Here is a 24,423-nt window from a genome sequence, read left to right on the forward strand (position 1 = left end):
TACTATTTTTTGTGCTTTTAGCGTCCTTCTAGTTAGTGACTGGAATGGGTGTGAAACCAATGCTGGATCCCAGACAGCTAAACATTTCTAAAAAGTAGACAAAATTCTGAATTCAGCAATAGGTCATTTGTGTAGATCCTGCAAGGTTTTCCTACAGAAAATAACAGCTGATTATTTTTTTTTTAAATTGTAGTGAAAAAAAACGAGCCATTTTTCTCGACGTTTTACTCTGGAACTTTTCCCTGCGATGTCAGATTTTTTAAAGCAATATACTGTTACGTCTGCTGGACTCTTCTGGTTGCGGTTATATATAGGCATTGTAGGTTCATCAACAACCCTAGGTACCCAGAGCCAATAAAGGAGCTGCACCTTGCAATGGGTTTTCAATGTATACCGGGTATACAGCAATTAATTTGGTCAAATATAAAGAGTGAAAAATAGGTATCAAGGAAACCTTTGTATTTCCAAAATGGGCACAAGATAAGGCATTGAGAAGCAGTGGTTATTTCCACATCTCTGAATTCCAGGGTCCCCATACTAGCATGTAAATTACAGGGCATTTCTCAAATAGACGTCTTTTTTACACACTGTCTTACGTTTGGAAGGAAAAAATGTAGGGGGCAATAACACTTGTTCTGCTATTCTGTGTTACCCCACGTCTCCCTATTAAAAATGGTACCTCATTTGTGTGAGTAGGCCTAATGCCTGCTACAGGAAACGCAACATGGACACATCACATTTTTACATTGAAATCTAACAAGTTTTCTGAAAAGTGCCTAGCTGTGGATTTTGGCCTCTAGCTCAGCCGGCACCTAGAGAAACCTAACACATCTGTGCATTTTTCAAAACTAGACACCTATGGGAATCCAGGATGGGGTGACTTGTGGGGCTTTCACCAGGTTCTGTTACCTAAAATCCTTTGCAAACCTCAAAATGTGGCAAAAGGAACACCTTTTCCTCACATTTCAGTGATAGAAAGTTCTGGAATCTGAGAGGAGCCACACATTTCCTTCCACCCTGCATTTTGCCAAGTCTCCCGATAAAAATGGTATGTCACTTGTGTGGGTAGGCCTAGTGCCCGTGACAGGAAATGCCCCAAAACACAACGTGGACACATCATATTTTCCCAATGAAAACTGGCCTGTTTTTTTGCAAAGTGCCTAGCTGTGGATTTTGGCCTCTAGCTCATCTGGCACTTAGAAATCCCTAGCAAACCTGGACATTTCTGAAAACTAGACACCTAGGGGAATTCAGAATGGGGTGACCTATGGGGCTCTCACCAGGTTCAGTTACCCACAATCCTTAGCAAACCTCAACATTTGGGAACAGAAACACTTTTTTCCTCATATTTCGGTGCTGCAAAATTCTGGAATCTGAGGGGAGCCACAAACTTCAATCTACCCAGCCTTCCCCCAGGTCTCTAGATAAAAATGGTACCTCACTTTTGTGGGTAGGCCTAGTGCCCGCGACAGGAAATGCCCCAAAACACTATGTGGACCCATCAAAATTATGAAATACAAAACTACCTGTTTTTTGTTTTTGGGGGGGGGCACCTGCGTTTTTGGTCCTGGGCTCAGTAGCCATCTAGGGAAACCTACCAAACCCAAACATTTCTGAAAACTAGACACCCGAGGGAGTCCAGGGAGGTGTGACTTGTGTGGATCCCCCAGTGTTCTCTTAGCCAGAATCCTCACAAACCTCAAATTTAGCTAAACAATATCACATTTTCCCACATTTCTGTGTGGGATCACCGCACCAACACAAATTTCCTACCACCCAATGTTCCTCTCAGTCTCCTGGTAAAAATGATACCTCACTTGTGTAGATGTGCCAAGTGCCTGTTACAGGGAAGAGCCAAAAACATGTCGAAAATGAGGGGGAATCAAAGCGGGTCCAAAAGGGCAGTTTGAAAAAAAAACTTTCTTAGGCCGACAAGTGGGGCAGAATTTTTATCGGTATAGATGCGACAATGCTGAGTGGTAGGAATTTTGTGGATTCCTGCAGATTCCGGAAGGTTTCATCACAAAAATGTGGGAAAAATGTGTGATTTCAAGGAAAGTTGGAGGTTTGCAGGGCATTGTGGGTAAGAAAATGGTGTGGGTGCATGTGTAGCATACCACCCTGGACTCACCCAGATGTTTAGTTTTCAGATGTGTCTAGGTCTCGTAGATTATAATCAAATGTCCTCTTGCTTGCCGTGGGATAAGATGTTTTAGTGTGCGGGGGGAGAGCTGAAAGACTTTTACCTCCTTCAGTTGTGGTGGGGGCATAACCATGCCCATACTGGTTGGTAGCTACCACCCCACAATTTTTAGTAGGCTTTCTGCTCCCCTGGGGAGTGGATCAGGGGTATTTACTCATCTGCCACCAGTGGGCAGAACAACTTTGTCCCCATTTATTTGGGGTGGGGGTATGGCCATACCTGCACCCTCTTTAAAAAAAAAATTAAAAAAAAATCTTTCCTGGTCTGTGGTGGGTTTTCTGCCCCCCTTGGGGACAGATGGGCCTTACATAAATAGGCTGATCTGCCCCTTGGGGGCAAAAATGGCCAACAGTAATGTGCCTCCATGAGGAGCGACCCTTGCCCAAGGGGCTGCCCCCCCAAACAAAACACACATACAGACACACACCAATCCCTGGTGCCTAAGAGGTTTCTGCCCCCCGCTGGGGGCAGATCGGCCTAGTGTTTTTTTCCCCTTTTGGGGACAGTTCAGCCTAATAAAAATAGGCCGATCTGCCCCCAAAGTGGGCAGAAATGGCCTAAAATACATTAGCCCCCCCCGGGGAGTGACCCTTGCCTAAGAGGTCGCACCCCCTTGCTTGAAATTGACGCAAAAATAAAAACCCTGGTGTCTAATGTTTTAGATTGGTCCAAGAAAAATAGGCCGAGCTGCTCCCAAGGGGGGCAGATATGGCCGAAAATAAAATTGCCCTCCAGGATGGCAATCCTTGCATAAGGGGTCGCTCTCCACCTGTAAAAAATAATAAAAACATCAAAATCCCTGTGCCTAGTGGCTTTTGCCCCCCCGGAGGCAGATTGGCCTAATTAAAATAGGGCGATCTGCCCCCAAGGGGGGGCAGAAATGGCCTAAAATGCATTTGCCCCCCCATGAGAGCGACCCTTGCCTAAGGGGTCGCTCCCCTTGAGTGACGTTGACCTAAAAAAATAATTCCTGGTGTCTAGTGGTTTCTTTTAAAAAAGTAGGCCGATCTTCCACCAAGGGGGGCAGAAATGGCCTCAAGACAATTTGCCCCCCCACCCAGGAAACGACTCTTGTGTAAGGGGGTCGCTCCCCACATGTAAAAAAAAGTAAACAAACAAAAATGATCCCTGGCATCTAGAGGTTTGTTAACAATAACAATAGGCCAATCTGGCCCCTTGGGGGGGGGTGGAGTTAGAAAAGGCCTTAAAAGAAATGCCCCCCAGGGGAGCGACCCTTGCCTAAGGGGTCGCCCCCCCCCTTCATTGTAAACACACAAAAAAAGAAATCCCTGGTGTCTAGTGGGCATTTCTGCGGCCCGATCGCTTCACGATCGGGCCGCAGAAATGCGAAATGCTCAGAGAGACATCAAAGGAAAGGATATGCCTTTCCTTTCCTTTGATGCCACTCCCACCCCCAGCCTGTGATCGGAAGAGAAATGCTTTTGTATTTCTCTTTCGATACACGCTGGAAGCTCGGCTTCCAGCGCGGTGGGGCGGCCTCTGATGAGGTCCGTGCACGATTGCGTGCTGATGTCATCAGACGTCACTGGGGGATTGGTGGGGGGGTGCGGGGATGGAAGGGGAAGCGATTCCCATTCCATCCCTGCCCATGGGAGGGGAGTGCGAGGCCTCTGTGGGAGTGCTACCACTTCCCCCGAGGGCCCATTCCTGAACTGGGTGGTTACGTCCCTGGCGACTGAGCGCCACGGCAGCGGATGTAACCACCTCGTCTAGGGCACCCGAGGGGTTAATTATGCCTTGTGTACTTGAAGTGATCTGTTGACGGTATTTACATTTGTGGGGCTAGATAATGTGGTTGGAGCCAAGATGTTTGGTATGATAGTGGTCTCACCAACCCTGATAAAGGTCCTCTGCTGTGTGAATATGTGATGTCAGCTGCTGGACCTAGCCCTGTTGTTTTAGAACACAAGGTCGACTATGTAATGTACCTGTATCTCGATGGATCTAGTGCAAATGTGTGAGCTCATGTGAAGAGTTTTTTCCACAACGACTGGGATCACTGTGGTGGTTCTTTCCCCTGTACTGTTACTTTTTTCTAGTTCCCTAAGTATATCCCCACACCTGTTATGAAGGGGAGCAACCCTCAGGTTCCTTCCAGGTTTGCCCAGTCATGTATCAGCTCATCTTCTTCACTTTGTTATGTTTTGTTATATTAGTATCTTCATCTAGAGCACACTGGCACTTAGAGGGTCTCCTGACTCTGATCCTAAAATTTGAACAGGAATCATGGCAGAAAGATGCTGTGAAAAACACCGTGGCAATGACAGTGTGCTTAGCACCTTTCCGAATTGTAGAGTGAAAGAGGTGGCTCCAAGTAGCAAGGGGCAGAGCATCCTGAAGTGACTGGGCCATCTCCAAGAAGGCCTGGCCACCAAGGCAGGCCCGCAGAATTTAAGGATTTGTAAGAGTGTATGATTATCTGAAGAAAGTGATCTCTTTGGACATTATCTGTGAAAGTGATTGAAAATAAACCTGGTTATCCTTCCATTAATAGAACATTGAACAACACTTAGGGGGTCATTCATAACCGCCATTTGGCCGCACCGCGGTCAAAAGACCGCTGGTGCCATTCCGACCTTCCCGCTGGGCCGGCGGGCGCTAACAATGTTAGCGCCCGCCGGCCCAGCGGGAAGGGGGCCTGCAACATTGAAGCCGGCTCCGAATGGAGCCGGCGGTGTTGCAGGTGTGCGACGGGTGCAGTTGCACCCGTCGCGCTTTTCTCTGTCTGCTAGGCAGACAGTGAAAAGCAGGCTGGGGCCCTGTTAGGGGGCCCCTGGACACCCGTTCCCGCCAGCCTCTTCCTGGCAGTGTAAACCGCCAGAAACAGGCTGGCGGGAAGGGGGTCAGAATCCCCTGGGCAGCGCTGCTTGCAGCGCTGCCCTGGCGGATTTGCCCAGCCGGGGGAAATCCGGCGGGAAACCGCCGGACCCGGTTTTCTGACCGCGGCTTTACCGCAGCGGTCAGAATGGGCAGGGAAGCACCGCCAGTCTGTTGGCGGTGCTTTCTCCATTCGCGGCCCTGGCGGTCTTTGATCGCCAGGGTCGGAATGACCCTCTTAGTAATGAGGAGCCAGTCTAATCATTCCAGAGTCTGGAGTGTGTGGCTCAAATGAAGAGCAGTTAAAACCACAGGGTCTGATTTGGAATGATCTGGAGATGTCTGATTAACGAGGAGTTAATACCTACGTCGCTGGCATTATGGTTATAAAGTCATGAGTCGAAGAGTGCCATTACAATAGTACATTGTTTGTCCTCGGACAAGAGCTACAGAACAGGACAAAGTTTCCTCATATAGAAGGTGCAAACCAATGTAACAAGGCAACCTGCTCTTAGTGAAGGAAGAAGTCAAATTTGACTCCTAGGCATTTTGCTGAGGGTTGGAAGCAGAGGCCACAAATTGTGTCTTCAAACATTGAAAAGAGGAATTGTAGGTAACCTCTTACCTTCAATCTAAATAAAATCTGTGTGTCATCCGCATGAGAATACAAACTATGACCAAGTGTGGCTGAGAGTGGTGAGTTATCCACATACAGATTAAACACATAGGAGGATAGGGTAGGGTCCAGATGTGACCAAGATAAATGAATAAACAAACTGGCCTAGAATTACTTGCTAGGATTGGTCAAAGATAACCCAAACAACCCCTTCCAGCACTGTACCAGAAATTCCTACTCACTGACCTTCTCCTTGATGTAACTTATGAGTTAGTAAAATCAAGACATTGACATTGTCGCCACCAGCTTGCAGATAAAGACAGTCCAAAACTGCTATGCAAACAATTTCAGTACTGCAGTTTTGGCACAAGCCAGTTTGTCACGCTTTAATGGGGCAGAGACACAGCTGGATACAAGAGAAAAAGTCAGAGTCTATAAAAGGGAAAGCACCAAGATGCCATTAAGCAATACAAGGAAACATACCGGGATTGGCACCAAAAGAGACCCTGATTCGCAATGTGTCAATAAATGCAAGAGCACAGCTTGCTCTAATAACTGAATATCAGCCCAATGTTTCCAGGGTATGATATCAAATGTGGAAAAAATGGCTGAATGATAAGGGATCTCATGTACAATGGGTTTTGGGTTTTATTGCTTGCAAACACTCTGACTCGGTAAATAAGAGGGTTTGCAAACGCTAAAACCTTTTGTCAAATGTACTCAGCAAATTAATGATGTGGAAAAGGTTTTCCAAATCTTTAAATGGAATTAGAAAACCCACCAAATCGGTATTTGGAAAAAGGGTGCCTAAGGCATCCCTTTCAAATACTGATTTCTTGTGGTATGTATTGATGTTTGAACCAAATACGGTTGCAAAACATTAATATTTCAAAGGACAAGGCAACCGATTCACAAACAGGAATGGGTCCCCAAAAGAATGTTGCGATTGTTGACAAAAATATTTTATAAGAGTAAGCAGTGATCAATGGGACATTTCATTTCCTTTAAGGAAAATGAGCTGCATTAAAACAAAAAAAAATGTTTTATTTTGAAGCAACCACAGATTTGGGGGGTCATTATGAGTTTGGCGGACGGAAAAGGCCTTCCCACGGGCCCCATTAGGAGTTTCCCGCTGGGCCAGTGGGCGGAAACTGTGTTTTCGCTTGCTGGCCCAGCGGGAAACAGCTTTCAGCATTGACGCCGGCTCAAAATTGAGCAGACTGCAATGCTGCAGTGTGCAGGGTGCACCAGCTGCCCATGGGGGCCCCTGCACTGCCAAGTGGATGGGCAGTGCAGGGGTCCCCTTGGGACCTCCCCTGCACCCAGTCTCCGCCAGCAGTTACATGGTGGGGCTATCTCATGTAATCGCCGATGGATTAGGACCACCAGCACAGCCAGCCCCTCCTATGGAGGAAATCCGGAGGTGCTATCAGGCCGACTGTGGTGCAACCGCCACAGTCGTAATGTGGCTGTCGGCCCACCAGAGTGGCGGCGGTCTGACCATTACCGTGGCCCTGGCAGACTTAAGACCGCCGGGGTCGTAATGAGGCCCATAGCATCTGCTGATGCAAGCAGGCCACCAACTCTGTGATGGCATGGTAATGGTTCGCAATTTGCAACTTACCTCATGTATAATCATGAGGTTGATCAAGTTGCGACCCTTTTTAATATAGTATTTTATGAAGTCGTCAACTAGAACATAGGTCGGTTCACAAAATCCCAATGCATTCAGTAAATGTTGGTGCGCAAATGACAAACACTTTTACTGACTGAATTTTTTAGATGAAAAAGGTGACAATATCTGCACAAAACTTTTAAGGCAGAACATAGAGGTTAGTGTGCAAATTGCTCTATGTCAATTCATTAATGATCTTTTTGTTTATTGATGGTTGATATTGTTGCTGACTAATGATGGCAATGAGTATCTTTCACAATTATACTTACATAAGCTGTGTTTGTATTTTTGTGGGGCTGTGATTATTCTTCTATAGGTGCTCTGCATGTTTAGTATCTTATTTAAGAGGACATAAAGAGTCATTAAACCAGGGACAAAGTTTAGGTTTTGCTTTGACAAACCTCACTGTAACAGAGGGTTGTAAAAAGGTCACAGTATGATAATCTTTTCACAAGTGAAGGAAATTAAGGAAAGAGTCAAGAATAGGTTCCAAGGTTTCTGGAGAAATATTTCTCTAGTCTCTGGAAGAGTTATATAGTCATAGGATTGTTATGGGTTTATGTTTTATAAATAGTGAAAAATCAATGAAATAATTGTCCAACCAGCCACAAGGGGGTAGGTGCGGAGGTGATCCCTTCCATGCCAGTAATTTGACCTACTATATGCCCTGTCTATTGAGTGGCCAAACCAAATAACTGTGATAGGGTACAAGAACTTAAAATATCTGTAGGAATAGAGAAAGTGGGCTCCGTTGGGATGTCAAGATACATGTTGAAATCGCCCATAATAATTGGTATAGCCTGAGTGATAATGAAGGCAACAATGGCTTCCAAGAAATCTTTCAAGAAGGTTCTTTGTTCAGGGAGAGGGAACAGTAAAGGGATCGAACATTGTAACAAAGATGGCAACTTGGCCGCCACGCTTGTGGCTACATCGATCAGAACAATACTGTGCAGCTAGATGAAGTGGCATCCATCAAAGATGATGATGGCCAGTCTTTAAGCCATGATTATGTGATAAGCAGTGTATCAATTTTTTTGTTTATCCAGATATAATGCATCTCTGCAGTATATTTAGCCGTCGGGCACGTGAAGAGTACTTTCCTGTAATGGAAAGTATATCATTGTAAACTGACCAGGTGATACAGAGCAAGAAGAGGTGTCAGGATCTGACTGTGACAGCATGCGTAGGTCTCAGAGTTTGAGGACCTGAGATTGATAGTTTTGTTCAAAACTAGCATCTGATCCAAATGGAGGGCAGGGTCTCCGGCCTCTGTGCTTAGCTGGGCATGTCGCCATTGCACCAGCGCGGGGTGCGCCCACTGTGCAGCCATGCTGTGAGCTCGTATTGATCCCTGAGAGGGTGTCTGCACATGCATGGTAGATCAGTGAAGCGACTAGCTCACCAACCAAGATCAACTCTATCCAAGGAGCCTAGGATGACACTGGAAGAAGCGGAGGGTTAGACATCCTGAGGTAAAAATAAATCTACAAATAAAATTAAAAAATGGAAATATAAGGTGAATAGCCGATGAATTTTATGTCCAAATTTTCTGACCGTGATTAACAGAAAGTTAAAATGTCTGTTGTATGGTACTACAATGAATGGTGCATGAGATTAATCAGAAGGCTTGTATCTTGCTAACATTTAATCACAAATTTGTGAACTTCATCACTTGCACTGGCATACTACTTAGCTGCTCCAAAAGCAGACGAGCTTGAGCCATGCACCCAGCATGGTTGCCAACAGCAGTGTAGGGCATTGGTTCTGACCAACGGAATGAGGAGCAAGGAGTGAGAAGCAAAAGGAACCATAGTAAAAGTGTTCAAATCAGCCCCACTCCTTTCCCTTTCCAGTCTCTCTCTCTCATATGTGTGTGTATGTATGGATATATATAAATATATATATACGTGTGTGTGTGTGTGTGTGTGTGTATATGTATGTATGTATGTATGTGTGTATATATATATATACACACATACATACAAACAAATTCAGGGCTCAAGGTGCTGCCATTGGAGATTGACCTGTCTCTGCCAAGTAATTTTTGTCAAAAAAGACGCCGCACTCTGGGAGTTTCGTTATATCCCAAATTCTTTTATCGAGTTACCCTGAGCAAGACTTATTGTCAAAACGCATTGGTGTGGGGAAATGTGCTGATTAGAAAATTTGGGATATAGCAAAATTCCTGGAGTGCGGTGTCTTTTTGATAAATTATATATATATATATATATATATATATATATATATATATATATATATATGTGTATATATATATTATTATATATATATATATGTTAGAAATTGGGTCTCTAGTTGGCAGAGGTATGCACCCTGTCCAAGCAGGGACCACAATCCTAGACAGGGTAAGTCACAACACAAACCAAATTTTCCTGTGCTCACCCTCTGGTAGCTTGGCACCCTCTCGTAGCAGGCAAACTTAACCTAGGAGGCAATGTTTAAAGTATTTGTGCAATAACTCATACAGTAACACAGTGAAAATACAGGTTTAGAAAAATGGATAATATTTTTATCTGAATAAAATAACATCAAAACGACAAAGATCCAATAAGCACAAATTGAAATATCAATTTTTAAAGGTTCTCAAGAGTCTCAGTTCTTAAGAAACAGTGGTTGAATCCTTGAAAGGCACAGTATCTGGGATGCGTCAAACATAATGACGCACAGGGAGCCGCAGATGAGGAGATGCATTGAAGAATAAGGCACTGCATCAGATTTTCTGGCGCGGCACAGACGATGTGTCGTTTCTTTCCACGCTGCAAGGTGATGCGTCGAATTCCAGAAGCGCAGCCTTGGTTCCTCACTACGATGAGTGGATATTTTGACGTCCAGAGATTATGCGTTGAAAGTCTTTGATATGCTGGTAGAAGGACCAGGCGATGCGGCAATCCAGTAGGTGATGCAGCCAAATTTCAGCTGTGAGGCAGCCGCTGCATTGATTTCTGCAGGCGTTGCATTGATTTTCTGACGCACAAGGATTTCCTGAAGAGGTTAAGTCTTTGTTGGCCATGAGTCTTCAGAAACAGGAGGCAAGCACAATCCAAGCCTTTGGAGAGCACTTTAGGAGAAAGGCAGAATCCTTCCAGCAGAGTCAGGAGCACCAGGCAGCAGGGCAACAAGCAGGAAAGCAGTCCTTCAGCAAGCAGTCATATGGGCAGCCAGACAGTCTCTCTGACAGAGTCCAGGTGTAGGTCCAAAAGAATTTTGCCCCTGGGAGATGGTGGTCTCCGGGGCACAGAGGTGCAGTGGGACTCCCTGCATATATGAGAAAAATTGCCCTGGGGAAGTGGTAGTCCCCGGGGCTGTGGGTGGGAGGCGGGGGGCGGCGGTAGCACCCCCTACATTAAACATTATGAATGTCCCCGGGATATGGCCCATCTGGGGGCTTACTAAAAAAACGCGGGAGCCTGCACTTTTTTTTTAAAAAATGTTTGCCTTGAATTTGCAGTATTAGCAAATTTGCAGCAAAACTTTATATATATATATTTTTTAATGCTTTTTTGCTCTGGGGGGTACCTCTGTGACACCACCACCAGAGCTAAGGGGTCAGGGTGTCTCTACCCTGGCCCATTTTCTTTTTTTTTTTTCTTCGGCTAAAGCTGAGTTCCAAGATCGCTGGCAGCCCTACTTGGTTTGAAGTGTTGGCAGCCAATCAGAGCTGTGCATTTCCCTAGACTAGCTCGTCTTTTTTCGTGAATACTTTGTGACCAGAGATATACAAATTTGGATTTCCCAAAATGTTTCTAAAACTACTGAACGGATTTACACCAAATAAGTGAAAGTACAATCTGCATACCGAAAGCTAGCTTTCTTCCAAATTTGGTATAATTCTGTCCAGCAGTTCTGCCTGTAGTCGTGTTCAAAGGTCCTATGGGAATTTCCATGGGAAACACAACTTTTTTGACTGCCCCCTTTTTCTCGTCCCCATCTTGACAGATCACCACAAAACTTTCTGTGCACAACAAGAATCACCGTGGCACTTTTTTGGGAAACTTTTGTGAAGTTTCGTCAAATGGTGCCAAAGATATAAGCAGGTCAAAAAACGCTTTTTCTATGGAAACCTGAAAGAAACAAAAACAAGAAAAGGGGCCAGTGTAGGGACACCCTGACCCATTAGCTCTGGTGGTTGGGTCACGAAGGTACCTCCCCATAGCAAAAAAAAAAATTTTTTTTAAAGAATTTAGCAGCGAATTCGCAAATTTGAGGCAAAAAACATTTTTTACAAAGCACGGGCTCCTGCGCTTGTTTTTCAATAAGCCCCCGGGTATGCAGGGGAGGGTTCGTGGTGCCTCCGTGCCCTGGGGAACACCACCTCGCAGGGGCAAAATGCCTTTAATAAGTGGGGGAGGCCAGACACCCTCCCCACAGCCCCAGGGACCACTACCTCCCCAAGGCATTTAAAATAATATGTGCAGGTGGCCGCGCAGCCCCCGCACCTTCTGGGACCACCACCTACCCGGAGCATTTAACAAAATATGTTCGGGGGCCGCGCAATCCCCCCCGTTACCCCCCCATCCCACCTCCTTGGGGCAGATTTAAAAACAAATAAAGGGTCCATAGCGCTATTTGTTGGAAGGGGGACGCGCTCATGGAGCCACTGATGGCCCTCGGACTGCCACCCCCCAGAGCCGGTTCCTGCTCTGTCCCGGGGTGCCCACCCCCGGGACATAGCTTTTTACTGGGGTTGGTTGCAGCTTTGAAGCTGCTGCAAAGTCAGAGAAAGCACACTTTGGTCCAATGAAGGGAGAGCTGTCCAACACCTCTCCCTTCATCGGAGCGGAGATTCCTATGTGTGCCTGCCCAAGGAGATGTAGGCAGGCCCACAGAGGAAACTGCTCTAGCAGCTCCCGCTCTGTGACAGCAATGCTGGCTCCCACGGGAGGTGGGGAGACAGCTGGGACCGTGGAGTAATTCAGGCACCCCCACAGCTCCCAACATTATGACTGGATGCCCTGGGGGGCACCCACGTCACATGGACAGGCCCTGGGGGATAGGGTCCCCGGAGCCGGGATGGGCCCTGTGACGGGGAGCCATGTGGCAGGAAGCTAGATCTCTGTCCACAGGTTGTGCTTTTTGTGATTAGACGTACGTTTGTTCAGTAGTTTTAGAGAAACTAAAGTTTAAAAAATTATATAGATACCTGGACAGTTGAGTCCAGAAAAAGCTCAAGAGACTTTAGCAAGAGCCCCAGGTTAAAAATGGAGCCTTCTGATTGGCCCAGTGACCTTTTTTCCTCTTGAGCCAGTTCTCTCCCATAGGAGTCAGACTCCTGCAGGAGCGAGCGCTCTGATTGGCTGCCAGCAACATCAGAAAAATGTTGCTGCAGCCATTACAGGACTCGGGGACTTTGTCTCCTGTCTTGAACTAGTAAAAAAAAAAAAAAGATATGTGGACAGGGTAGAGACAGCCTGCTCCCTAATCAACATGAGGCAGGGGCTAACAGAGCTTCCCCCACAGCCCCCATAGTGCGGGGGTCTCCCAGGCTTACCCATAATGGAGGGGCCCCTCAGCCCCTAAGCATGTGAGTGTTCAGCATTTCTTGCACGGGATCCCCCCCCCCCACATTTTGTTACACCACTGCCATTGGGGAGATCCAGAGGGACTCCCTCCGGTCCTAAAATAAAAATGATCCTGCTGGACTCTTATGGAATAAAAAAAAAATGGCAACAGGGCTGCATTAATTTATTTTAGGCCCTGGGAAGCCCACTCCCGGGGCCACATTCGGTAAGGGGAATGGGGCTGCATGGCCCCCTCCATGAGCCATTAAAGGCCCCAGAGAGACCACCCCCGGTGCCAAAATCATGAAAACGCCTCTGCCAGCTGAGAGTAGACTTTTGAACTGTTTCCCTACCTGCATTGATGCAGGCAGTGAAACATCAAAATATTGCTCCCACCTGCAGGAGCAGCATAAGTAGTTGCTCCATGTGTGCAGGAACAATGCTAGGTCCTCCTGCATGCGGGGAGCCGGCTGGGGCCGCAGAAGCCAGAGGACTCCATGTGCGCCCCCCTCCCTTATTTTAACAAGTGGCCCCAGAGGATGGGGTCCCCAGGGCCTTACCAGGCTTGGAGATGGGGAAGGGGGCATGTGACCCCCTCATCTCCTTTAATTTAAAGAAAAAACGGGCCACTGGGAAACGGGGTCTCCAGGGCCTAACAAGGCTCAGGGAGGGGAGCTGTGTGGCCCCTATTTCAATGATGTCACAGAACATGCCATGTGTGATGTAATATGTGAGGTCGTACGCAGTGCATGGTGGGGAAGCACGTCATAGTTAGCTCTAGTGACTATAACTAGTGATTTTCTGTGGGGTTGTTTAGGTGAAAATGTTAATGCTGTCACTGACATATTTACCTAACTATAACAATATAACCTACTGTTTTTTCAGTGAATATACATACATACACATGGTATAGAAACGTGCACTCTCAATTTGCAGGTGCAAAGAAATTAGATTTTATTCCATAGATTGAGATTTTGTGTAAAATGAGAATAAAATCTAATTTGTTTGAAAGTTTGCACCCATGAAGTGCAACACCCCAGAGAGGCAAGTGGAGAAATATGCAAGGAATGAGATGTGACTTGTGTTCTTCATACATACGTAGTTATCAGCACTGAAAACTTTGGAAATGGGAATGTTTTGGAAATCATAGACATTACTTCAACGGCCCCTACATGTCTTCCCCAAAAGACACCTAAAGCATCAAGACCTTCAGATAAAGGGGGTCATTCCTACCCTGGCGGTCATGGACCGCCAGGGCAGGGGACGGAGGAAGCACCGCCAACAGGCTGGCGGTGCTTCAGGGGCCATTCTGACCGCGGCGGTAAAGTCACGGTCATAAAAGGGAAGCCATCGGTTTCCCGCCGGTTTTCCCCTGCCCCAGGGAATCCTCCACGGCGGCGCTGCAAGCAGCGCCGCCATGGGGATTCCGACCCCCTTCCCGCCATCCTGTTTCTGGCGGTTTTCACCGCCAGAAACAGGATGGCGGGAACGGGTGTCGTGGGGTCCCTGGGGGCCCCATTAAGATTTTCAGTGTCTGCAAAGCAGACACTGAAAATCGCGAAGGGTGCAACTGCACCCGTCGCACACCAGCAACTCCGCCGGCTCCATTTGGAGCCGGCTTCATCGTTGCTGGGGCTTTCCCGCTGGGCGGGCGGGCAGCCTTTTGGCGGTCGCCCGCCAGCCCAGCAGGAAAGTCAAAATGACCGCTGCGGTCTTTTGACCGCGGTACGGTCTCTTGGCGGTCACCGCCTGGCGGGCGGCACCCGCCGCCCGCCGAGGTAGGAATGACCCCCAAAGACTTCAAATTTGCACTTTTGCATCCATATACCATCCAGTGCCTATAACAAATATGCATAACACTGATATTTAATTTTCTATGGTTTGCATTTTATTTTTGCACATTGCATAACACAAGCGTTCACAATGATTTGTTGAAGGTGAATGGTTGCACTTTCACACGTTTTGCACACCTGCAACATTATTTTGCAACGCTTTTCCATGCATAAACTGTTGTAACGTGCATATTTAGAATTATGTCTGTGCTGTTGGTGTATAGCAAATGCTGTGTGTGGAAATAATATTAAAATATAAGATTTTGTACTAGGCCACGGCTTGACTGCGTTCTGCGCGCACATATATATATATATATATATATATATATATATATATATATATATATATATATATATATATATATATACACACACACACACACACCTGGGTAAGAACCCTCCGGTGTTTTCTGAAACAGTCCAACCCTCTATCTGTACATGACCTGAGAGCATCTGGGGACAGATCCTGCGAAGATGTCCAAACTCCACAGAAGGACATTGCTGCCAGCACTGATGCCATCTAACCGGAGCCTAAATGCAGGCCTTGTCTTTGTGCACAAAGCCCTTCAGGGACAGACAACCCTCTACTTACCCTGCCTGATGACGTGGTAGCTGACCAGTCAAGCTAGGACACCTCAGCAAACTCTCCGCCCACCCAGGAGTCACAGATACAAGTGGGTGGGAGGGCTAGACTCGGTTTACCCTTTGGCACAGGAGAGCACTCTGCCAGGGACAGCAAGTCCCTGAGGACACGTAAACAGTACAGAACTTAACATATGGATAATGTAAATGCCTTACTTAGAGGCACTGTAAACATTAAAAAAGACTTTGTTCTGGATGTCGCTTTCCTCGTTCTTCTTTTTAGATCTAAATCTGCACAAATAATGAAACAAAACATTTTCATTGCAAAGAGGGGGTCATTATTTCCAGCCTGTTTGACTTTCATCTAAGTGCGTGGGATTTCTTCGTGCCGCAGACCTTTCCTCGGTCCATCATCTGGGGACATTAATCCTGTCTTGGCAAAAGCCACGCCTTGTCATTTCAATACCTTCATGAGTCAGTCAGCTGGAAGGTGAGCAGTTGAGTTTTGCTAAAGAACCTCTCAGTGAATTGCACCATGTGTATCACTTTTACTTTAGTAACTTTTGCTCCGTTTAAGCTACAAAAAAATGAAACCTGCAATTTATTTAGCAAATGATCTCTGTGAAATCTTTACAAACGCCTTAAATATGTCCCTCTCTCTATATACATTTTTTGTGTTTTTGTTTTTCTTTTGCTGACTGTGGGGGGGATGGGGGTGATTGAAGCAAGAGGAGCGGCTTGGAGCCAGACACTTTGCTTATAATGATCGTTTCTGCTCTCATGAGTCACCTGGCTTGATTGAATTAAGATTCACAGTGAGACTGGAAGAAGCCACGATGCTAACTTCAGGGTCACCTCTGCTCCAGCGCCCCCCCTTAGCCAAGAGATTACTAAGCAGACCAGTTGTGGCTTCATCTTTATTGGTGAACTGATTCACTATCAAGTACAGAGACCAAAAAGTATTTCTGAGACCGATGCCACTGCAAGGCGAAGGTTTTTGGCAGGCGGCCGGAGAAAGGATACCAAGTCCTAAGAGGTCGCCCAAAGGTGGCACAGTGCCGGTGAGAGGGGGATTCCTTTGTACCATCCATGGATATGACACTACAACTATACGCAACACACTACTATAGAAAATGTCCTACATGAATCTCAAATACACTGGGGACAAATTGTCCAGGGTTTTAGCTTTACTTTGCGTGTGCCTGTGCCTGATGTGTAGACGTATTCCATGGACTTCAGTTCACCACTGATATCAGTACAATTGATTATCTCACAAGAGTGGGTGCATGTCTGTCCCCTGGCCCATCTACTAACTCTTACTTGCTTCTAGGCGGTACAGGAAAGGCCAGGAGTGCAAGCTGCGGAAAGTGACCAGGACACTTGTTTCTGCTGCTGAACTCATTACACCTGAGACCATTGGTAGGTGGGGCAGGTCCTAGGGTTTGAAGCATAGTTCAAGCCAGGGGTAGCATCAGACTCCTTACCGATGTCCACTCTAACTTTCGGTCCAGCCGTGCTTGTTTGTGTAATTGCTACTCAATACATAGCTCATGAGCACTTGACTTTCTTGGGAAAAGCTCTGGCTGTGCTAATGCTATCGTCAAAGGAATGGTAGCACATAAAGGCATTCAGATTTGTGTTATCCGCAGCTGCAGTGATTCATACGAAACCTCCCTTCACCGACACATAGATTGTGAGAAGAGTTTAGGATTGCAGGGTACAGGAATTCTAGCCATTCCCAATCTGGTGTTTTTTCACCATCTCTAAGTTGGTGACATTCATCGAATTAACGTGAAAGCATCTTTGCCACCCCATCTACATCCATGCTCCATCAAGTCTGTGGCTGCAGAATCAGGAAATGTATGTTTCCGTATTCCCCTGATCCCCCATAATGGGCCAGCAGTCTCCTCTCTCCCATCCTGGAACACTAGCCTCACTGAGTGATGGGTATAACCAAGGGGGGTGAGCTCTTGAGGTGGGGCGTCACCTGCGCTTCTCCTGGTTAAATGTCTTCAGTCCTGTAACACAGCACGTCTTATACTAATGCGTCGATCACTGTTGGTGAGCTGCACATTGATCATTTTGAGGAATGTGAATTGGTGAGGTTTAAAAAAACCGGTGCTGCAGAAATTTAATGGAGTGCGGGGATTCCAGGTGATGAACGTGCACAACAGTCTTTGTGGTGTCTGTGGTTACTCGATGAACAAAATATGCAGTGGGGCTTGGTTGATGATCATGCACAGGGTGCAGCAGATGAGATGTAAGGTTATGCACAGAGTGAAGTGGAGGGATACAATATGTGGCTTGTGGCTATGCGGCTGTGTGCGTGGGAGGCACCGTGAGGTGCTGCTGCTGACCATGCACAATGTGGGCTTTGGCTGTCGATAGGCATGGAGAATTATTATGAAGAGTTGTGTGTCCAAGCCTGTGGATGTCTACGCACATGGTGTGGGAGAAGGAATAGAAAATATGGCGGATGGTTATACATTGATGCTAATACAACAGCTACAGTGGAGTTTATAGGATGTGTGGAGTGCAGATGAGTAGGTGTGACACATGTCTGTGACAAATGTGCACACAGTGTGCACCACATGCGACTGATTGGATGCAAGGAAGAAAATGCTATGCAGGGGGTAAAGAATGGGAAGAATATACTTATGCACAATAGAGTGGACGTAGACATCTGTAATTGTATAGAGAGTGCTGTGTGGAGAATGCAGGAACAGTGCGAGGTATGCTATACGTAATGCATAGGGTGCTGTAGGAGTATGTGTTGTGTTCTGTCATACATACGCACAGAGATGAGGATCTGGGCAAGTCCCCTGTTCACAGTAGATGAGGTGGAAAATTTGAGTGTCAAACGCATGTGTGTGGTGGTTTGTAGCACAATGTAGATGCAGTATAATGTATTTACGCTGTATAAAATGTGCTATAGCCTTGTAGGAGTGCATTGAACAGTTGCATTCTTCTGGCTTTGAACAATTCCTTCATTAATGCAGAGGGCAGCACAGATCTGGGCATGGGCACTCGGGATATGCTGTGAGTGAAGTATTGCAAGCGTTCCTGTACTCCTGGTGATTTTCTCTTCTCCTTATGCCTTGTACAGGGGATGTGAGGTACCATGCAAGCCTCTGATTCTGGAGAGGATGACCCCTTTGACTTCCTCTTTAAGATAATTTTGATCGGTGATTCGAACGTGGGGAAGACGTGTGTGGTTCAGCGATTCAAGTCTGGGCTGTACAGCGAGAAGCAGCACAACACCATAGGTGTGGACTTCACTGTGCGCTCCTTGAACATCGAAGGCAAGAGAGTCAAGGTAAGACTGGGCGCTTGGGTGGAGGTCTGAGGTAGTCGCCGACATACTGCTGATTTTTATGAGCCGGGGTCACCAAGGATGGCTGAAAGGAGACTTGAGGGGCTAGAGTGTGGGATTGTGGTCATTATTTAAGCGTTTACGAAGGTATACAACTAAGCACACTTTGAGTTCCAAAGCTCACAGTGATAAGACATAACTTGCAGATCTGCAGGTGCAACAACAAAGACTGAAGTAAATTCTCAAACCATCATCTTAAGTTTATGTCCTGTCCAAAGCTAGCAAATTGTTTAAATTTTAAAGAACCAGTGACTCCAAGATGCAAGAAGTCCAAAAGCTTTCAGGAGTTAACATGAGTAAGAGAAACTCAGTGGTTGGAAGATCTTCTGCCTTAGGACTTGACCTTGCCTGATGTTCTGCCAGGACTGCTAAATTATGAGATGGAAGAAAAGCCAGCCAGACCTTTCAGGATCAGGATCTGCTTGCTCATGGAGTTGTGCTGGGTGGTTGTATAAGCCCCAGTGCTGGAGTTGACATCATGGATTTTGGTCACCATTGGTGTCTGTTAAAGAGCCACAGTACTGAAGCGGCACCAATCAATATGTGTATAAAAATGAGTCGCAGAGGATTTGTAAATCAAAGTGAGTGTCAATGGCCAGTTACATAACTCAGCAAGTTTAACTTTGGTTGGTAAGATCTGTGTATGACCTTCAAATTTCAGTGCCAGCACCACCCACCCAGCTCTTTCATCCATCCAAAGTTGCTACAATGAATCTCATTGTCTTGGGTAGTAGTGAAACTTGTTTTACTTACCACTGCGTAACAGGCCTCTTTTTGAGGTAGGTTTTCTAAGACCTGAAATGAATCTATAACCTTTTCATAGAAAAGGAAAACTGGCAAGTGCCTTAATCCTTCCCTACAGAGCTATGCTTGTGTAAGTGAGTGTTAGGAGTCAGACAAAACCCATCAGAGAATCTCTGATCTGCAGGTGGTATATAGAACCCCCCCCCCGTGCCTCCAAAATCAATATCCACGGACAGAGGTTGTTATTTTACTCCATATGGTTATTTATTACACACTATTCATCTGCAATTCATGTGAATTAGAATGCCTGTAGCGATTATGAACAACTCGGCAATTATTAAACTTATTATGGCAAAGGTTAAATAAGCCCCAATCATATTTCACAAGATATTCCCTCTCCAGTTGTTCTAACACAACCTGGGTAATAACCAGCTGCCTGGTAGCCTGGCAGCACTAGTCCATCATCATAATATGCCAAGCCAGGTAAAGCCTCCTTGCATGCCGTATTAGACCATCAGGCCTGAAATCAGATCATCACATTTCAGCATCCCTTCAGCAAGCAGCCCCTGTGCCTCGCATCTCGCCTGCACGGGTATCTCAAACACCTTGCTCACGTATGGTTTGTGGTGTGAGGAGGGTTGGAGCTCATGTATGACTCCCGTTGTGCTACACAGGAAGGTGAGCAATACCTCTGGACACATTTAGGATTTTGCTGCTACTTTTTCCTTCCTTTCTGCCAGATGGAACGTGCGAGGTCATCTTTCTTCATAACCACGTTTCAGCTGCTGTGCTTGTGAAAGGGCATCAGAAAATGAGATTTTACCTTTTCTGGCCTTTTAGTGTCAGAAATCATGGCCATCAAGCACACCGATCGTATAAGCGAGCAAGGCCCTGTACCACCACGCACCCTAGTAAATTTAATGCACAAACAATTACCATATTAGGTTCCAGTCAGGCCTGTATTGTATGTAACGTTAAGCAATATATCAAGGAACCTTCCATACGTGTCACGCAAACCCTATAAGGAAAGCAGTCGTTTCTTATTAAAATAAACCTTCCGCTCTCTTCACCCCCTTTCCAGTGAAAGATGCACGTGGCAAGGCTGCCGGTGCCTCGCGTTTTCTGAAACAGACGTGGTACTGGAGTCCATCTACCAGTTTTCTGCCGGTAAATAAACATTGTCCCAAATAGTTGCCTTCTTCCACAGTTGTTGCATCCCCAGAGTTCAGTTTGTTAACTACCCATAAAACAGGGGTGTGGAGGAAAAGGCCCGGATCCGAATCTGATTTAGATCAAGTAATTTAAGGAAAAGATATGAGGCTACTCTGAAAATGTGGCATATGTCCAGCCCTCTAAATGTTGAACACCTCTGCCATAAGTTTGGTTCCAGATGCCCAGAAAAAATCACTTATTAGTCTGTAATTATGACCCAAATCAGTATGAAAAAAATCAAATTATTTTGTTGATTGGACGCAAGCTCCCAATTTTTAAGTTGGAAACCTGTTTTTTGTTTGGACGGAGGGAGGTTAAATGTACCCTGTTGAAGTTTCTCTCTGTGCTCTGTCTGTACCTATGGTCTCCTCCCCCCTTTTGGCGCATGTAAAGCTTTTTCTTTAATCCCCCTGCTCCCCTCGCCCAGGTTGTGAAGTGGAAATAGTTTCCTTCGATGCTGAAATACCTTTTTGAGATAAAAACAAAGTCCTCATTTTACATTTCAATTTATAGCCTCAGCCTTCCTTTTTATAGGAGGTGTGACCCAACAAATACTTAGTATGAAGTCAATACTCAGAATAATTTGCATCCCAAATAGTTAAGAACCATCCTTCACTACCTGGGACGTTGATGACACATGCTCAAGGCATGAAAGGTGATGAGGGTTCTTTCAGGTCCTTTGGAGCACTAAAGTGTGCTTCACCAGAACATTAAATGATTCACACACATCCATCAGGATATTTCTCCATAAATCAATTAATTCAGCAAACTGTATTTAGCTGTCCCCGCTGCTCACATCACTGTTTTCAACATAAGACCTTGCCTCCGATACAGAAGAGAGCATGCAATACCATTTTCTCAGCTTCAGTGTTCATCGTCTACCCCCCCGAGGATATTGACCCAATTTTCTTGGCAGTGTTTTCTTCAACACCTTGAAAATATAGATCCCAAACACCACTCTATATTCCTGATTCCTTTACAGCAAAATGACAAAGGCTGTACAAAAGAAGGACTTACAGTCACCATTTGAAAGCCAATAGAGGTAGCTGATTGTGTAAGTTGTAGTGTATAATTGACAACATCCCCAGGCGGAGTTGAAATCCATCTCTAATCGTGCTTAGAAGTTGGAGAGCAAAGGTGCATAAGACGGATGTTTGGGTTATGGCTTCTGCATAGGTCTTTGAAAGTGCCAACACGGACACTAGCAGGAGTCATCAATGTTGCTGTTATCCTGATGTATCAGCATGCTTTACAGGCAGTTGTGGTGCTCTGATTGACTTCCTGGATACCAGGAGGCTCAATAATTGCCGCCTCCTGGGAACATTTGCCCGAAAGAGGTTTGTACACACCAAAGTTTTTTGCTGGAGCTCCATAATGTCTACCAGTGTCCCTGCAAGGAATTTGGAAGACAAGAGATCCCCACCCTAGGACATACAAAAGCAGGCTTGACAGTGAGACAAAAGGGCAAGATGCCAATATTCAGGATAGAGTCATGCAAAGATGATTGAACACACCTAGCTGATCCACAATTAATACAAATGGAAAATTATTGCAACCCAGAGACTCACACTGGTTTGTGCAAAAGCAGAGATGATGTGGTCACCTCTGTCTGCATGCGCCCCCGCCCACTCTTACCTGCTTTTCTGTCCCCTACATACCATGCAATTCTAGAGTTCCTGGGCTCCTGAGAAAGGCCAGCACTGTATTAACTTGATTTAAATCTTTTGTGTTTAATCTTTGCTGATTGCTTGTTTAATCTGTTGCATGTTTTACTATATAGTATAGCTAACATTCGGCTTTTGCAAGAAATACTGTGGGAAATTACTGGGAATCGCCGCTAGCTAAGCTGATGGTTAAAAATTGAACCTGATCTGTTTTTGAGCACTCGCACTTTCTTGGGGGCATCAGTCGTGCATTGAAATCTTTTTGCTGTTTGCACACTAGCACGGTGCACTTTACTGGAGGCAGTATCTGATAGTACTGGAGGCATTTGTGATCGCGCACTGACACAGAGCGGAGTGCCATTCATACTCTGTCACCATGTGCCAATCCTGGGATCCGTCTTGGATTGGTGAGCGGTCCAGTGTTTGTAAGACCTGCTCCCAGTTACCTATATAAGGAGACCCATACCGCTCATGCACAGCGGGCTCCTGAGAACAGCCGGCCTTTTTTTTAACTTGATTTAAATCTTTTGTGTTTAAACCTTGCTGATTGCCGTTTAAATCTGTTGCATGTTTCACTGCATAGTATAGATAACACTTGGCTGTTGCAAGAACTACTTTAAGGGAAATTTCTGGGAATCTGTGGACAGCGGCTCCTCTACCATGGTGGTTCGGTTAGATCGGTCAGCAGCATTCGACACGGTGGCACATTTCACCTTGTTGAAAAGGATAAGCCAATCTAGCTTTCAGGGCACAGTTCTGTCCTGGATTCCTTTTTCCTGGAAGAACGCTTGCAACGGGTTTTCTCCACTCTTTCTCCTCCTCTCTGAAACCCCTGGTTTGTGGGGTGCCTCATGGCTTCACACTCAGCACACTGCTCTTAAACTTCTACCTAACTCCTTGGCCACTATTGTTGAATCCCGGGTAGTAAAGGTAGATTCCTACACGCAACTGCTTTTCACGTTTCAAGAACATTCTGAAGAGGCCCTCCTCAAATGTAAAGACAGCCTAAGAGGCATTGCCATATGGATGTATTCAAACTTTTAAAAATTAAATACAGATAAAACAGAAGTTATTTTCTTCAACAAGCAGAAGGACCCCCCCAAAACCTCTGGTGGCTGGCCAAATTGAATCCCCCTGTGGCACCAGCCGCATCTGCCAGAAATTTGGGGATTCTGTTTGATTGTGATATCTATTTTTCCTCCCAGACCAGGCAAATTTCTTCAGCCTCCTTCTTGAACCTCAGATGAGGCAGGAAGGTGTTCACCTGCTTCCAGCTGAGACCTGAAAAACAGTAATCCATGCTCTTGTGACATGACGCTTGGATTATGTGAATAGCCTTTATCTGGGTCTACCTGTTTATCTAATCCACAGGCTCCAGATTATATAGAATGCAGCCGCTCAACTAATCTGGAAGGTCTCTCTCTGCCAATTATATCTTGCTACATCTGAGGCAGCTTCATTGGCTTCCTGTGGCAAAAAGCCTCAAGTTCTGACCTTGGCAATCAGAGCCCTTGCTGCAAGGGTCCTTTATACCCGAGAAATAGGCTCAGCCGGTACCAACAGGAGAGATCGCCAAGATTGAACCACCTGCATCTTATGCACATTCCCAGGTTTGTCAAAGTCTGTCACAGTGGCAGTTCTTTCTCAGTATTGACTGTGAACCTTTGGAACACCCTCACTGTTAAAATCCACATGCCAGAGTCCTAACACTGCTTCATGACAGAATTAAAAGCCTGGCTTTGTGAACAGAATTAGATTTGACTGCTTGGTCTTGTTCTCAGTCTGTGCCTTTAGTGCCAGGACACTTCTTCTGAAGCAGCCGAATGCTGTACAAATTACATTGTTTGATTGGATTCAGAGAGCCCTTAGGGGCAGGCAGTATCATCCAACCAAACATACAAAAGGTGTTGAAAGTGCTGCTTTCAATAAATCTAACCATGTAATTGCTTGAGGTAGCATTCCAACCCATTGTTCTTTTGTCCATCATGCAAACTCCGATTGGACCCAGCCATGTGTAAATCAGTCTTGACCCTGCTCCAATACGAACTGTGCAGCCGAACCTCCAGGCCAGTTTCACCCTGATTGGGGCTTGTCAGTCGAGCGTAGCTTTCAACCAGTGGCACTGTGAACATGGGACTCGTGTATGGGCATGCCCTTGCCACTTA

At 45.9% G+C, this 24,423-nt stretch overlaps 1 protein-coding gene across 1 annotated transcript in view; it reads left to right on the forward strand.

The window, feature by feature from the left end:
- Positions 1-24,423, forward strand: part of RAB19 (RAB19, member RAS oncogene family) — a 73,552-nt gene that overhangs the window by 10,042 nt on the left and 39,087 nt on the right. The window contains exon 2 of the mRNA XM_069227894.1: positions 18,372-18,581. Coding sequence (XP_069083995.1) covers positions 18,387-18,581 — 195 coding nt within the window. The 5' untranslated portion in view covers positions 18,372-18,386. The remainder of the gene's footprint in view (positions 1-18,371; positions 18,582-24,423) is intronic.

The sequence above is a fragment of the Pleurodeles waltl genome, chromosome 4_1 (genome assembly GCF_031143425.1).
Source record: "Pleurodeles waltl isolate 20211129_DDA chromosome 4_1, aPleWal1.hap1.20221129, whole genome shotgun sequence".
NCBI classification, from domain to species: domain Eukaryota; kingdom Metazoa; phylum Chordata; class Amphibia; order Caudata; family Salamandridae; genus Pleurodeles; species Pleurodeles waltl.